The 16,261-nt window shown below is 41.8% G+C and overlaps 1 protein-coding gene across 2 annotated transcripts in view; it reads left to right on the forward strand.

Moving 5' to 3' along the window:
* Asb9 (ankyrin repeat and SOCS box containing 9) overlaps positions 1-15,421 on the forward strand; it is a 69,025-nt gene extending 53,604 nt beyond the window's left edge. For both annotated transcript variants that reach the window (XM_021153630.1, XM_029473423.1), the window contains 5 exons: positions 5,105-5,212; positions 7,323-7,473; positions 9,135-9,269; positions 11,086-11,277; positions 15,209-15,421. In XM_021153630.1, the coding sequence (XP_021009289.1) occupies positions 5,105-5,212; positions 7,323-7,473; positions 9,135-9,269; positions 11,086-11,277; positions 15,209-15,333 (711 nt within the window). In that variant the 3' untranslated portion in view covers positions 15,334-15,421. The remainder of the gene's footprint in view (positions 1-5,104; positions 5,213-7,322; positions 7,474-9,134; positions 9,270-11,085; positions 11,278-15,208) is intronic.
* Positions 15,422-16,261: the final 840 nt, after the last annotated feature.

Below are 16,261 nucleotides of genomic sequence, written 5' to 3' on the forward strand. Positions count from 1 at the left end.
TTTCCTTTCCTTTCTTTCCTTCTCTCTCTCTCTCTCTCTCTCTCTCTCTCTCTCTCTCTCTCTCTCTCTCTCTCTCTCTCTGCAAAAGTCTTGAGTTTTTATTGCTGGTTGAGTCCCTAGTAATTATGTCTTGGTATAGTATTATAAAATGTACCAGGGCTGATGTGTGTTGTGTGTGTGTGTGTTTGTGTTTGAATGTATTCACATGCAAACAATGTAGAAAAGAACTTTGACAAAAGGAAACAATTTAGGCAAAATGTTTGGGGAAATGCCCATACTAAGAGAGGTACAGAGGAAAGGACAGAGTCAGTGAAACTGAGAAACCTGTGCTCTGAAGATGGAAATCAGGTAGAACAGTATGTTAGAAGCCAGAGGAAAGGTTTCTGGAAGTCAAAATGAATCAATAGCAAAATCCAAGGTAGAAGGGTTTGGTGGACCAAACACTGCATATTGGGTTTCATAAAGAAGCCACGGTGATCTTTATTTTTCTTTTCTTTTTGGTGGAGCTTACAAAGCAGCAGGTTTTTTTATTTTTTTTTATAGTATTTCCATACAATCCTGATTTGCTTATTACATTTGCATAAGTCTTAGTTTTGGTGGATTTTCCATCTTTACTCTCTTCTCACCCCCCCAATCCCAATTAAAGCCGCTCACCCTCCCGTGGATTTCCCCTTCCATTGTTAAGATCAGTAAGAGAAGCGTGGGCAAGAATGCATAGCAGAGAGGAATATCAGGTAATGGAAAAAGGAAAGCATAGTTTGTGTGTGTGTGTGTGTGTGTGTGTGTGTGGATAGTGAAAGGATGGAGGGTGCTGAATGATGGCTTGGCAGAGGCTTTGGGAAGTATGTGACAGGGACAGAACTGGAGAATGGGTACAGGAAAGATGGTAGATGACATAATGTCACATGGTGAAGGAGAGACCCCATAAGTCCCATAAGAGCTAGCAGAGCAATTTCGTGCAATTGTTCCCCAGAGAAAAGAGCACAAGGAAGGAAGACCGTGAAGGAGCAGGAGACCGTACGGGTGGGGCAAAGGGGCATAAGAATGCTACATGAAATGGCTTTGGTTGCCTTGCTTGAGTAGGAAGGGAGCGAACCTGAGAAAAGCTGGAGCTTATCAGCTTCTTTTTTTTTATTAGATATTTTCTTAATTTACATTTCAAATGTTATCCCCTTTTTTGGTTTCCCCTCTGAAAACCCTCATTCCCTCCCCCCTCCCCTTGCTCACCAACCCACCCATTCCTGCTTCCTGGCCCTGGCATTCCCCTATACTGGGGCATAGAACCTTCATAGGACCAAGGGCCTCTCTTCCCATTGATGACCGACTAGGCTATCCTCTGCTACATATGCAGCTAGAGCCATGAGTCCCACCATGTGTTTTGTTTGATTGGTGGTTTAGTCCCAGGGAGCTCTGGGGGTACTGGTTAGTTCATATTGTTTCTCCTATGGGGCTGCAAACCCCTTCAGCTCCTTGGATACTTTCTCTAGCTCCTTCACTGGGGACCCTGTGCTCTGTCCAATGGATGACTGTGAGCATACACATAATGTATTTGTCGGTCATCAGCTTCTTTTCTGCTTAGTATAGAAGGAACTGGAACCCATGGACAGAAAAGCTGGCAAGCCTACAGGTCTCTGTAGTTGTTTGACTTCTTTTAGGTATCCAAATGATGCTTTGTGCTGTAATAGAATGTTTCTGGGGACTGAGCACTGTATTGGTCAAGTTGCTGATCCTGTACAGCCCAAATAACCTACCAAAAACTGTGTGTGGCCATGGGCTGAGCAGAGTTGACAAATATTAATAGAATCATTAAAAACCAGCCATCTAGTCAATATGTGTTCTTTATGCAGATCCTACTGTGGACTAAAAGCTGTGAGGTAATTGGTTAAGATTACCCCCTGATGTTATATGATTCAGATTTATCAATTAGTTAGATTATAAGATCACTGAAAGTACAGCTGTGGCTTAATGAATTCTAAGGTCCAAAGCTTTCAGAAGGAGACTTAAAGGACCTCTGTTACAATGTGAATATATAATGTATGGGAGAATGCTTCACCCTGGGGCTAATTTCTGTGTTCCCTTGTGTTCTCCTGGGTTTATATACAAGTACCTAAATGCTGGCTTTGAAATGGCGGTCATAACTACAGGACTACTTTTTATATTAACAGAATGACTAAAAATATTCCCTTTAAAAGGACAATTGACTTTATCACATGCTCTGTTGCATAAGGGGAAATGCAGGCAGGTGTGTGTGTGTGTGTGTGTGTGTGTGTGTGTGTGTGTTTGTCTGGAAATTGAACCTAGGGCCTTACACATGTTTGGCAGGTAATCTACTACTGAACTATGCTGCCAGCCCCTTTCTCACCCTTGGAGTCAAGGTTTTACTAAGTTACTGGTGCTAGCCTTTGAACTTTGCCCTGAAGCCCAGTCAGACTTTGACATTTTGATTCTCCCATCTCCTTCTCCCAAGCAACTGAGATGGCAGGCCTGTGCCACCAGACCTATATTTGCAGTTAAGAGTTTTGCAATGAATACCCCTCCCCCTTCCACTGCCCTCGTGTGTTACAGGTTAAGTGGAGCACATTAGATAGGAGAACACTGAGAATGGAAACCAAACCAAACCAAATTATCTGGGGTGATGCTTTCCCTAAAATGAAACAATTCACAAGTTTATGATAATGGAAATAGTCAAATACCAGGTACTATGTTGTAAAGTCCATGGTGATACTTGGGGAAGGAATAAATCCAATCAGGTAAGTTATTCCTGTGTCCAGGCACTGGGAGCCATGTTTTGAGGGTTCATGGGATTAGGGAGGGAAAATACAGTCTCTTCCTTTCCTGTAAACAGAGGAACAGGGACAGAGAAAGACTGTCAAGGGCATTGGAGCTTCTCATTTACAAGCATATTATGGTGAGTCTCCTAGAACCTTTTCCTAGGCTCTGGATCTGAGCCCCTGTGTACTGGGATGTAGGCAGAGAGTGACTTGATATCTCAAAATGTGTGATCCTGCTGGTCAGAAGGTAAAGGTCAAAAGCACAGGCTGACTAATAATATCATAAATGTCCAAGAAGTAGAACAATTTGTGTTGAGATCAATGGAGACTGAGGTCTTTTATTGGAGCAATTTTGGGTAACTTTATACTGTTCCAGGAAGAAAACTTACAACCTATATTTGAGTCATTGATTAAATTAATCATGCACAGGGTTTAGGGAGATATCTCAGTGGATAAGAGCATCTACTATACAAATATGAGGGCCTAAGTTCCAATCTCTAGAGCCCATGGGAAAATGTGGTTGGTCACATGCACCTGCAACCTCAGCACTATACTGTGGTAGGGAGGGAAGGGGCAGAAGAATTACTGGACTTTCTTACCACCAATCAAAGCGAAGGTTTAATGAGAGTCCCTGTCTCTAGGGCATAAGGAAGACGGTGATAAAGTAGGACACATGTACATGAACACACATGTGTGTTTGTATTTACATCACACCTGCACATGTAAAACAGACCATACATGTACATACATACATATACACACATACATAAGCATGAAATTAAAAAACAACCCTAAGCACACATAGACTAAAAAGTATTTGTATTGTATCCATGTTTCCCAGGACAGTGTGTTCTAAGATGGAGTGGGGCTGAGGCTGGGGAACTCTTTCTGAACCTCTTTTCCTGTTCTGCTTGCATTTGGCTCATGATCTATCATCTCCCGGACAACAAGTATCCCCAGAGGGTGATGGATCCTAAGGGTAAACATACAGACATTGTGCTTTTCCAGATGTCAAAGGCTTAGTTAGTGTGGGAATGCAATTGTCCCTTGGCTTTGGGGACTTTTTAATCTACAGAGGCTTACCTAGTGCATTGTCCCTGTATCACTTGGTCCACACCACTTGCTATGTACAAATAAAATGGCCCAGAGTTAGTAACATTGAAACAACAGACATGTGGATTTGTTAACAACTCTGTCAGGAATTCGGACATTTTGCTGGGGCAGGGAGTCTCGAAAGCTGCAGTCTTTGTAAGGCTTGTCTAACTGAAGATCTGTATAGCCAAGCTCACTGAGGCAGCAGCTGACAAGATCCAATTCCTCCTGAGTTGTTGGACTGAGGGTCTCATTTCCTGGCTGGTTTTTGAGCAGAGGCCACCCTCATTTTCTTGTCAAGGACGTTTAGTAGAATAAGCCAAAGTGATGCTAACACTAAAGAGAGAGTGAGCCAAATATAGGTTGACATTTAATCTTGGAAACAACCCTTTATCATCTTTGCATATCTTCTTAATTAGAAGCAAATATTGACAGGTATAAGGCTGGGGGGCAGGGCGGAGAGTAGTGCCTTAGGGTATGCAAAAGGATGAGGAGGACGGGGAAGAGAGGAGGGGAAGCAGAAGAGAGGAATTAGACCGGGGAAGGAAGAGGAGGGGAAGAGTAGTTGAGGGGGAGAAGCACAGGTGAGGGAGGAGGAGGAAAGAGAAGACTAGGGAAAGGGGAGGAAGGGGGTAGGAAGAGCACAGGAGAAGGAAAGGATAAGGAGTGGGTGGGTGAGGAAGACAGGAGAAGGAAGAGGAAAAGAAAGAATGAAGGAAATGAAGGAGGAGGAAGAGGCAGCATCATCAAATCCCACATTAAAGGGGAGGAGGTCACATGGGCTGTTACCACCAGGAGACGAGTCACTGGAGGGCTCCCCAGTCCTACAGATGTAAGCCAGGTAAGCGAAGGCTCACCCTATTCTTGCCTTCACCATCCCATGCCATACATATCCTTCTCAGTAAATGTTTGGTGAAGTCTCATGCTAAATGGAGCAGAATGCCAAGTACTCCACAAACAAGTACATAACCAACAGTGAAATCATTGAGTTGTCAGCCCCAGCAGAACCTGGTAAAGTCATTTCCTTTGTGGTTATCTTATATTAGGCTTTCACTTGCACAGTGTGATGGGCCCTTCTTGCCTTTTTTGTTTTTACATTATAGTACGTTAGTCCACTGCTTTACCTGACCCTACAACTTAACTTTTTGAAGAATTCACACAGTACTGGAATTATATCAGAGAACCAACCCGAGGGTACTGTTGCCTTGTACTGCATTTTGAGCCTATTTCTCTTTTTCCAGGGTTGGCCTGTAAACATCATCACAGCAGATCACGTGTCTCCCCTCCATGAAGCATGCCTCAGAGGTCACCTGTCCTGTGCAAGTGTTTTGCTAAGTCATGGAGCTCAGGTATGTGAAGCTTAAATAATAGACACATCAAAAAATGAAAAATGGCCATTTCTATTCCTCTGAATAATTTATAGTATCTTTTGATTATTTGTCACTTTTTTCTTTTTCTCTCCCTCCCCCAGTCTCCCTCTTTCCTTCTTCCCTTCTTTCCCTTCCTCCCTCCCCCTCTCTTTCCCTCCTCCTCCTTCTGTTTCTGCTGCTTCTGCTTCGGCCTCTTCTTCCTTCTCCTCCTCTTCTTCTGCCTCTGTGTCTTCTTGTGCTTCTTCTCTTTCCTTCTCTTCCTTCTGAAACGTGTTCTTTCTGTGGCTCTGGCTATCCTGGAACTCGAAGTTAGCTTCAAACTTAGAGATCCTCCTGCCTCTGCCTCCTGACTGCTGGTATTGAAGTCATGCACCACCACATCTGGTCTATGGGGTCTATTTTAAACCACTCCAAAATCTGTGCTTAGAGTCTGAACCATTTTATTTATTAGACTTCATTAAGAAGTCTCTGTGTAGTCTCTCATCTTTTAGAAAGTGGTCTATAATTGTTCGCAGGAGAGCAGGAATTACAAGGGAAGCAAAAGAGGGCAGATCTTTTTCTTGCATTCCATTTGCTACTGTCATATTGGCTAAAGTAAGTCTTGTAGACAAGCCTGCATTCAAGTATTGGGAAAAAAAGGCCTCCATCTTGTGATGGGAGGGGCTGCAGAGCCCTATGGTAAGACATGTGCACTGTGGTCATGTGCATCTGTTAAATGAAGTCACTGTGGGAATTAAACTGAATTCACCACTACATTCTCTTCCCAAGGAAGGCCAAGACCTAGATGAGGTACAGAAGATACAGGGTGCAAATTTCAAGGAGATGCTCAATCTCAAGATGCCATAGTGCCACAGGATGGAAAGAGCTTGAGCCAGTTTGGAAACTAACAAAGAGTCAGGGGATCAGTAGGGATTATTGGGAGCACATAAAAGTGTTCATCTCTTTCCAGTGGGGGATTTCAAGAGGAGCTTCCTATAGGAAATGATGTCTAATCTGAAACAGAAGGACCTTAGAACCAGTCTGCCAAATGGTGAATTAAAGGAAAATAAGGGCTTCCATCCACAAGACCCAACTAACACAAAAGTCTGCAAGTGAAACTGGGCAAATTTTACTAACCCATTTCTTAGAGCAGGAGAGTAGAGTGGGTGAGGAGGTTTCTTGTCATTTATGACAAAACCACATACAAAAGAAGCAGCTGGAATGGAACTGTTAAAGGAACAATCACTTTATGGTCCTGTGGCACTATGGCATCTTGAGATTGAGCATCTCCTTGAAATTTGCACCCTGTATCTTCTGTACCTCATCTAGGTCTTGGCCTTCCTTGGGAAGAGAATGTAGTGGTGAATTCAGTTTAATTCCCACAGTGACTTCATTTAACAGATGCACATGACCATATGACAAGATAGAAGCGTCCATGTGGATATGGGCTTGTTATCTATTGTTTGTAGCCCAAGCATCATGACATGGATGGTAGCTTGTAAATGTCTATGAGATTTGTATTCATTCTAATAAAAACTAGCTCTGAAATCTATAGTTTTACAGTCTTGTTAACCAGTTCTGTATCAATTTGCAAACATATTTAAGTTTCATATTGACTAACCATATAATTTTTTCTTTGATCTAACCCTACCATCTTACCAATTCTCTCATAAATGAATAAACTAAATAAAATCTTTTTTATCTGTTAAGCATATCTACATGAGTATCATCCTTTTAAATGAAAAATATATTCTTTTTAAAAATCATTTTCAGAGTATTCTGGCTACTACTGTCTTAGGATGGGTGTTTAAAATAGAGACATTCATTTGAAAGCTATGCTATGGAAGTCATCACTACTAGATTCATGACCCCAAAGAGGGCAGGGAAGAAAGACCATTCAGTAATATTATTACTGCCTTCTGTTTTATACTTTGTTCTTTTTTTTCCATGACAATCGTTCAGAATTTGGTGGTTCTCATTTTATAGAAAAAGATGGAGTTTAAGGCTCAGAGAAGTTTAAAAAAAACCCACATTGAAAGTGGAAGGATTCAGTTTGAGTTCAGTTCACATCAGTCCCTCTCTTTATCCTGGAGTTTGGTTTTCTTCGCAGGTGAATGGCATGACCATAGATTGGCGAACTCCCTTGTTTAATGCATGTGTCAGCGGCAGCCAGGACTGTGTGAATCTTCTGCTACAGCATGGAGCCACTCCCCACCCTGAGACTGAGCTGGCCTCTCCCATCCACGAGGCTGCTAAAAGAGGTAAATCCATTGGTAATATTTAGGGGTTTCACCCAGTCCTTCAAGGAAGCTCTAACTACAGAAATAGGAAAGCAGAGGGATATTTTAGAGCAGTAGTTTTCAAAAGGTGTGTTGGTAGGAGCATCCATATGACCGGGCATGTGAGTGCAGACTCTTGGGACCTGCTCCAGGCTCTGATGCACACGTATGTTTGAGAATCACCCTTTCAGAGCTATATTGCTAGAGTAGGCAATGGTAAACACATAGGAAGTTATGGATTTTTGTGGAATATATGATCTCATAGAAAGCAAGGTCTATATTTAATTGTATGGAAGTAATAGGTTCTATAGTAACATTTTCTTTCAAAGTTATCATGTACCTCAATCATGTTCAGCTCCATTTCCCTCTCCTGCCCTTCTTCTACCAGCTGTGTTCTTTCTCAAGTAGCTTCCCTTCTACTTTTATAGGGGGAGAGAGAGAGAGAGAGAGAGAGAGAGAGAGAGAGAGAGAGAGAGAGAGAGAGAGAGGAGAGAGAGAGAGAGAGAACACAGGAGAGAAAGTGAGAGAGCAAGAGACAGCATGTGTGCGCATATAATCTGGGTTCCACATATGAGTGAATGAGTGTATAGTTTGTATTTGTCTTTCTGAGTTTATCTTACTTGCTTAATATGGTGCTCTCCAATTCCATTCATTTCCATGCAAACAGTAAAGTTGAATTCTTCTTTATGGTAGAATAAAACTCTGTGTTACATATGTACCATATTTTCTTTATTCATTCTATGTCTTTCTTCAGGACCATCATTTTTTATTATTAGATATTTTCTTTATATACATTTCAAATGCTATCCTGAAAGTTCCCTATACCCTCCCTGTCCCCACTCTCCTACCCACCCGCTCCCACTTCTTGGCCCTGGCATTCCCCTGTACTGGGGCATATAAAGTTTGCAAGACCAAAGGGCCTCTCTTCCCAATGATGGCCAAGTAGGCAATCTTCTGGTACTTATGCAGCTAGAGACACAAGCTCTGGGGCTACTGGTTAGTTCATATTGTTGTTCCACCTATAGGGTTGCAGACCCCTTCAGCTCCTTGGGTACTTTCGCTGGCCTCCACTGGGCCCTGTGTTCCATTCTATAGATGACTGTGAGCATCCACTTCTGTGTTTGCCAGGCACTGGTATAGCCTCATATGAGACAGCTATACCAGGGTTCCTTCAGCAAAATCTTGCTGGCATGTGCAATTAGCCTTGTTTTTCCATGTCTCTTCCCTGACCAGACTAGTTATAAACACACAATCCATAAAAGTAAATGGCTGCGGGTTGCTTTCCATGGCTAGTGAATGCAGTTCCACTCTCAGTGGCAGCTGACATTTTGTTGATGGTTGGAGATTGCTTCTTTGGTTGATCCTCCTTTTGTTTTGGGGAAACCGAGGCAAAAAGCCGTATTCTTCTCTACATGGGAGGAGATGAATAGGCTAGGATGTTCAGTGGGGAGCTGATCTAATGGCTTGGGACAGACATTTACTCTTTCTGTTGTATTTAAAATATTCTCTATTGTAAGTAAAGAATATGACTTTTGATTCCTGGATATGTTGGGAGTGTATTTAAACACACACAAAATAGGGACTGTTATTTAGTAAATTTATGCTGTAACTCTTCTGTTTGTTTCTTTCTTTTTGTGCTACAGGATATGTGAAATGCATTGAGTCCCTCGCAGCTTATGGGGCCAATATTGACTATAACATCAGCCATCTGGGAACACCTCTGTATGTGGCTTGTAAAAACCATCAAGTAGCCTGTGCCAAGAAGCTCCTAGAATCAGGTAAGGAAAAAAGGGCATGGAAATGAGCAAATTACATGACCCCTAAAGATCCTCCTGTCATACAAGAGGAGAGAGTGTGGGCAAGGGGATTGAGCAAGACCCTGCTGTTCTGATGGGAAGTTGTTCTACACTGTTTACATTTTAATTGTCACACTTCTAACTAGCAAGACAATGAGGGAGGAAGAAGAAGATGATGTTGATGATAACACCCATACCTTTTTCCAGGGTGGTCCTCATTTATTACAAGCTTTTCCTCCCTGCCCTCTGCCTCTCTCTAGCTGGACAGTTAAATGATTGAGTTCTGCAGAGTGTGCAAAGCTGCAGTTGTAGCTGACTCTTCTCTTTTTGGGACCATCTTCCACATTTGCCTGCCATAAACAGTTTTTTTGTATTTTGTTTTTTTCTTGAAGGGATGCACTATCATTCCTTTTCACTCCCTTATGGTTGTCCAGTCGCCTTCCCAACACTGGGAGCACTAGGGCAACTCTTTATCTACATTGTGATCTTCCTTGAAGGCTCCAGGAGTCTCTCCCCACACTGACTGTTTTCTCCTTCCTATTTATTTTCCCTTGTTTGATAGCAGTTCTTATTCATAAATTTTCTCTGCCACTCTCCCTCCTGCCTATTATTTTAGGGAGAGTTTTTAAGCTTCGAGGCATTTAACGCTCGTATCCAGGGCAGGGCCATATTTGGCATCTCTCACAAAGTAAAACTAGTATTTGTTGACCAGGCGACTGGGCATACTGTGTGTATGTGTGTGTGTGTGTGTGTGTGTGTGTGTGTGTGTGTGCGCGTGTGAATGGAGTCCCTAGTTCAGGTAAAAAGTGGGAGCCTGCATACGTGTCAGTGAGAACCAAGCTCTGAGCAGGGGTGAGAATTGATTTAGATGGTGGAGGGAGAATTGGGTAGGGATGGTCATTACTCCTAAAGATAACTTGTCAGCTTTCCTGTGGTAACAGAATCAATTATTCCAACTTAGAGGGAGAAATGCCTCCCTGAATTGGTTGTGTTTAATGATCCAGTTCACACAGTCTCACATCCCATAGCTTTAAATGCAGTGCTGCCCAGTGTATGAATCCAGCTTCTGGATGTATGTGGGGTTTCCTCATTTTAGCCTTATTCGTGGTCTGTACTAATACTTAGATTGCATTAATAATGAATTGGCAGCGTTCATGCTACCCAGACTTTCTCTTGATTGTACCATGCCCATGCATAATACTCTGTGGTGGTGAATTGCTAATGCCATATGCTACACAGCTTACATGGTCCTTTCCTTCATGTTGTCAAATAAAATTCCCTTTTATTGTATTTGCATGAACATGTGCGTGTTCATGTGGGGAGGGGAATGCATGTGTGCATGTGTGTGTGAATGTGAGCGTGCATGTGCAGGTGTGCTCATGCTTGTGGAGGTCAAAGGTCATCCTGAGATGTCGTTCCCCTGGAGCCATCCAGTTTGAATTTTGGAGCAGTCTCACCGGGGACTCACCGATTAGGCTAGGCTGCCTTCAAGGGTCTGTCTGTCTCACTGTCCAGCTCATTACCAGCATATATTACCATATTCACATTTTTCTCTGGGTGCTGGTGACTGAACACTGATTTTTTTTTTGTACGGCAAGAACTTTGCCAACAGAGTTGTATATCCAGTGCCCAATTTTCTTATTATCTTAAATGACATAAAATGAAATCAGTTCCCAATCTTAAAGAATTCTGTTCATCACGAATTCCCCACATTGAAAGTCTCTTGAGAGTCATTTTTTTCCGGAAAGGGAATGGCTAGCACTGCTTTGTGACCTCTTTTGTTCTTGTGACCATTTAGGAGTATCTGTGAATCAAGGCAAAGGCTTGGATTCTCCTCTTCACGTAGTGGCCAGGATGTCCAGTGTTGAGCTGGTGCATCTGCTCTTGGATTTCGGAGCAAATGCTCAAGCCAAGAATGCTGATGGCAAACGTCCTGTGGACCTGGTGCCTCTGGAGAGTCCTTTGATCCAGATCTTCTCGCAGAATGAAGGTGCCTCTCTATTGCCCTAATCGAAGCCCTAACCCATAGAGACTCCTTTGATCCCTAGTGTGAGGCAGGGACTTACTAAGTTCTGACTTCCAGTTCTATAAAGCTCACTCTCTGCCCTCATCATGCATGGGGAACCTGAGATAATTCAACAAGGCACATCATTGCTAATGAAGTAAAATTTAGCCTTTTCTTGTTTGATATGTTGGAGTCAGGCCGTTTGGCCAGTTTTAAAAGAGGTCAGCTATGATTTAGAAATATTTGATATTAAAGTTAAATGCAACACGCTTTAGAGCCGTGGTTCTCAATCTTCCTAACGCTGTGACCCTTTAATACAAGTTCCTCCTGTAATGGTGACCCCCCTAACCATAAAGTCATTTTTGTTGCTACTTCATAATTGCAATTTTGCTACGTGTGTGAATAATAATGTAAACGCCTATGTTTTCTGATGGTCTTAGCCAATCCCTGTGAAAGAGTCATTCAACCTTCTAAGGGGTCGCAAGCCACAGGCTGAGAGCCACTGCTTAGAGTGATTCTGCAGATGCCTTCTAGGTATTGTCTGGTTTCTCAAGATGTCGGAACTGCCCCATATACCAGTCAAATCACTGAGTAAATGATTGCTGGGGTTAAGATGTAGCTAACTAAGCGTTTAGAGCATTTGTTTAAAGATTTACACCAATCAAGATACATTTACTCTTGCAAGTTTACCACAAATAAGAACTCACACTGCCCACACAAATTACTAAACAGTGGTCTGCACAGGAGAAGGGGCATTTCATGGAGCAAAGAAGCCTTCAGGTCGCAAGGAAACCTGATCGCCTTATTAGTTGTTCTACCAGAATGTTGACTGTGCTTTGTTTTTGGACTGTGGGACTCTGAAGTAGACCTTCCGAGTTGAGGGACCCTGATGTCAAGTAAGCTGGTTATTTTCTAACCACAGGCTGAGAAGTAGGGCTGCTTCTGGGTAGAGTGATAAAGTGGTCCAAGAACTTCTTTCTGCTCCCACTGGCTCAGGGCAATTGCCTGTCCTGAAGTTACCTGCACTCCTTAGTATTGCAGGGCAGGCTAAGAAAGACTGATGCAGGCAGAAGGAACCAACCAGACTTCTCTTTCCATTAAGTAGCGTGGGATAATCACTGGGCATTTCTGCCTGCATCTTGACGATTTCTTGTTTTGAAAAATTTCTATGTTATACACATAGAGCTACTTTCTCTTACAGTTCCTCAGGGCCCACAGAAATATTTCAATTCCCATTAAAACAGAAGAAGGATGAATAAAACCTAACCAGAATTATATTCATCTTTATACTAACATAGTTCTAAAATACCGGTTTTAATATTTTTATTGGGAAAGTAATATACAGAGGCAACTGTGCCTCGGGGTCTAGCAAATTCACATAGTGTGGTGAATATATCGTTTTCATATGATGTTATAAGATTTTCAGATTGTCTTCACTGGTAATTTTTTTCCTTCCTTCCTTCCTTCCTTCCTTCCTTCCTTCCTTCCTTCCTTCCTTCCTTCCTTCATTTTTTCTTTTTCTTTTTTCTTTCTTTCTTTCTTTCTTTCTTTCTTTCTTTCTTTCTTTCTTTCTTTCTTTCTTTTCTTTCTTTCTTTCTTTCTTTTTTGGCAGGGTCTCTGTGCCTACTGCTTGTTATCCATGAACTTGCTACGTAGATCAGGCTAGCCTTGAAGTCACAGAGATCCCTCTGCCTTTTGCATGACTGTTAGTATTAAAGATGTGTCCCACCATGCCTGGCTTAGTGTTTTCTTTCACTTCTGTTTTGCCTTTAGGGGTCACTTTCAGGATTTGGGTGAGGCATTTCTTAGCAGTCCAATGGCCCACAAGAAATGGTCCCAGGCAAGCAAGCAAAAAAAAAAAAAAAAGTTAGACCTGCAGATAGAACACATCAGCTTCTGTCCCTGGGTTTCTTTGATGATTCAGCTTACCTGGTGCTCGGTGCTCAGGGAGGCAACTTAATTAAATTGCTGTCTTTCTTCAAGGGTATGTGGACTTGGGAGTATTAGCTGGAACTTAACTGTGTTCTGAGTTGGGCTTGGCATGGAAGTTAGGAATGGTGGAGATCTCCCCCCCCCCTTTTTTTGGAAGCTAAAAGAAAGAATTTCAAGAATATTATCCCCCACCCCTCCCGTGCTTGGCATCTAAAACATGTTTTCTCATGGCACAGATCGAGACCATGCAATGACTCCCACCAAGCTTGCTCTGAAGTCCTCTTCTTCATTTATCTTTTTGAGGACCACCCACAGTTGCCCCTAATTAGTCATATCCTCTAACACTCCTTAGTGAAGTTAGGTTAACTTCCATTTCTCTCAAAGTGTGTGCTGTGAAGTTTGCTGACCTGTGCCTTGAACATATTCTGATGTTGCCTTCACTTGCAACCTCTTGGAACGTGCTGTTAGCACTCCATCTAGAGATTACACACACTCCTTTGACTCTATTCGTCTTCAGTTCTTGTTCCCCATCACCCGAGAGATCCAAAACTAAGTTTACCTGTAGCGCATGGTAAGGCTACAGGACAGTAGAAGCCACAGTATCATTTCAACTGCAGTTTCAAGTCTGACTTCACAAGAAAATGACCTGGGGCCCATGCTTTAAAAAAATCCAGATGCACAGGCACACACCAACAATAATTGAACCAATGTTTCTGGAGTGGGATGCAGCTTCATATAGTTTAAACTTCTTCAGCTCCAGACAAATCTAAATTTCACCATGGATTGAGAGCTATTGTTTCATGAAATTTATTATGACTATACAGTTTTCTGTTAAAAAAATACCAAAGAAGAATTTCCATTTTAATTTGGTGCAAGAAGTGGGGCTGGGGATGGTGATTATACCTTACCTTTTATAGTGTAATAGGGATTCTAAACCTTGGTACCATTGATAGCTGGATTTAGGAGCTGTGCTGTGCGCAGATGCTAGCAAGTAGTGCTAATATTTTCAAGTAATGCTAATCAAAAAGTGCCTCGAGATGTTGAGTAATGTCCCCTAGGGAGAAAATACCTTCCTTTTCTTTTTTCCTACCCAGCTTGTTGAGAACTATCACCCTAAAATGTAAGCTCTTGGATGTTCCCTGTACATATTTATATTAGTTCACTTTTCACAAATGAGCTAAAGTTTGGGAAAGCTTAGAGTACAGGATAGAAAAGTAAACACAATTTAACTACATGAACTTATGATTTACTTTGAGCTAAGCATATTTGAATATCTTAACTTGCTAATATTATAAACATACTTGCATCTAGAAATATGGTTTAATTTTTAAGGTAAACGACAACACCATGAAATAGGAATTTTACTTTTTATGATTGAAACTGTTGTATAGTTGTTAATTCCCAAGTTAGTTTCTTTAAACTTCTATTAGTGAGGTGGCTAACTTTTAGATAGTTTTTAGTCTGTCCTAAACTAAAATCGAACAAGGGATGGAGATGGCTGAGCAATTTATGAGTGCCTCCTGCATTTGCAGAGGACTGGGGTGATGCTATGCTCGCTGCTGGCCTCCATGGGTACCGTCAAGCATGTGCTCATACTATCATGTATACACATACATATAGATAAAAGTATCTGAAAATATCTAATGATCTTACTTCAGTTAAATACAGGAAAAGAGAGATCATGGCCTAAAAAAATGCCTCCCTCATCTATGCACATAACAATTAATGTAAAAAGAGACCATGAATTTATTTGAAAGAAAGGGCATACAGGAATGTTGGGAGGAAAGGAAGGGAAGAGGGAATTGATGTAATTATATTATAATCTCAAAAAAGAAACAAAAAAACGAAAAAAAAAATAAACCAAGGAAACATGGACTTAAAGTGTTTAGTGTATCTGTATAAGAATGTGATATATAATGTATGATTGAAAAGGTCGTCCTCGATTAGCAAAACAAGCATGATTTGTCCCATGTTCTTCCTCCAGGACCCCAGTCTTTGAGGCAGCTATGCCGCCTGAGAATCCGGAAATGCTTTGGCATTCGGCAGCATCATAAGATTTCTGAACTCCTCCTCCCGGAAGACCTGAAGCGCTTCCTTTTACACCTTTAATTGTGGAGGGACTGGATTCGCAAGCAACTGAAAAATGGTGTTGAAACTCTTACCACTGGAGTTTCAAATAAATGAAGGTTAATAATGGTAGACTAGTGGTTTCTTTTGATTTTTTTCTAGTAAGACCCTTATCTTTAAAAAGAGCACACGGGGTACTTCATAGTATTGGTTAGAGAGTGTGAAGACTGCTTGTCCTCTGCGTAAACGGGACTGTCTAAAAATAGCTATTGGTCTTGAACATGTCCTACATGCCAATCACCAAGCAAGGAACACTTTATGCAGCATCTAATTGAGCCTTCACAGCTAACTGCCCAGGTGGGTACTCTTTACTACCTTTGCCAGGTGATACACTGAAGCTCAGACTGATCAATATATCCAATTACTGAGATCAAGGACAGAGGAGCCAGATGCAAACGTAATTTGTCTGCTGTTAACCTGGACAGTTTCAGCTAAGACAGAATTTTCTGTTGTTATGGTCCTGGCATCTCCATGACATGGAACAGGAGACGAAGAAGGACAGTGTTTCTTTGTTTGTATCTGTGCTCTTAACCCTTTCTCCTTTATGGCACAACTGGCTGCACTAGATGTAGAAGCACGCTTATTTTCCACCTCAAATCCCAGATGCATAGTACGTATATTCTAGAACCCTGCTGAGCAGTATAGTAGCTGCTCTTCAGAGCTTGCAACTGTGGGTAATTTTCATCACTCTCCCATTCCCTCATACTCAAATATTGACAATGGCTGCAAACAGTTTTAGTTGTTTTTACTAAGATTTGTACTACTGGGTATTCTCAACTGTGCACGATTTGGCATCTAGCTGGTTGTCATATGGTTCACAGGATAGCCTCTCACCCATAACAAAGCATGCAAATGGTGCCTAGGTTGAGAGACCCTGAAATACAGGTATATGGCAAATGAAAACAAAACA

The sequence above is a fragment of the Mus caroli genome, chromosome X (assembly GCF_900094665.2).
Source record: "Mus caroli chromosome X, CAROLI_EIJ_v1.1, whole genome shotgun sequence".
In the NCBI taxonomy this organism is placed as follows: domain Eukaryota; kingdom Metazoa; phylum Chordata; class Mammalia; order Rodentia; family Muridae; genus Mus; species Mus caroli.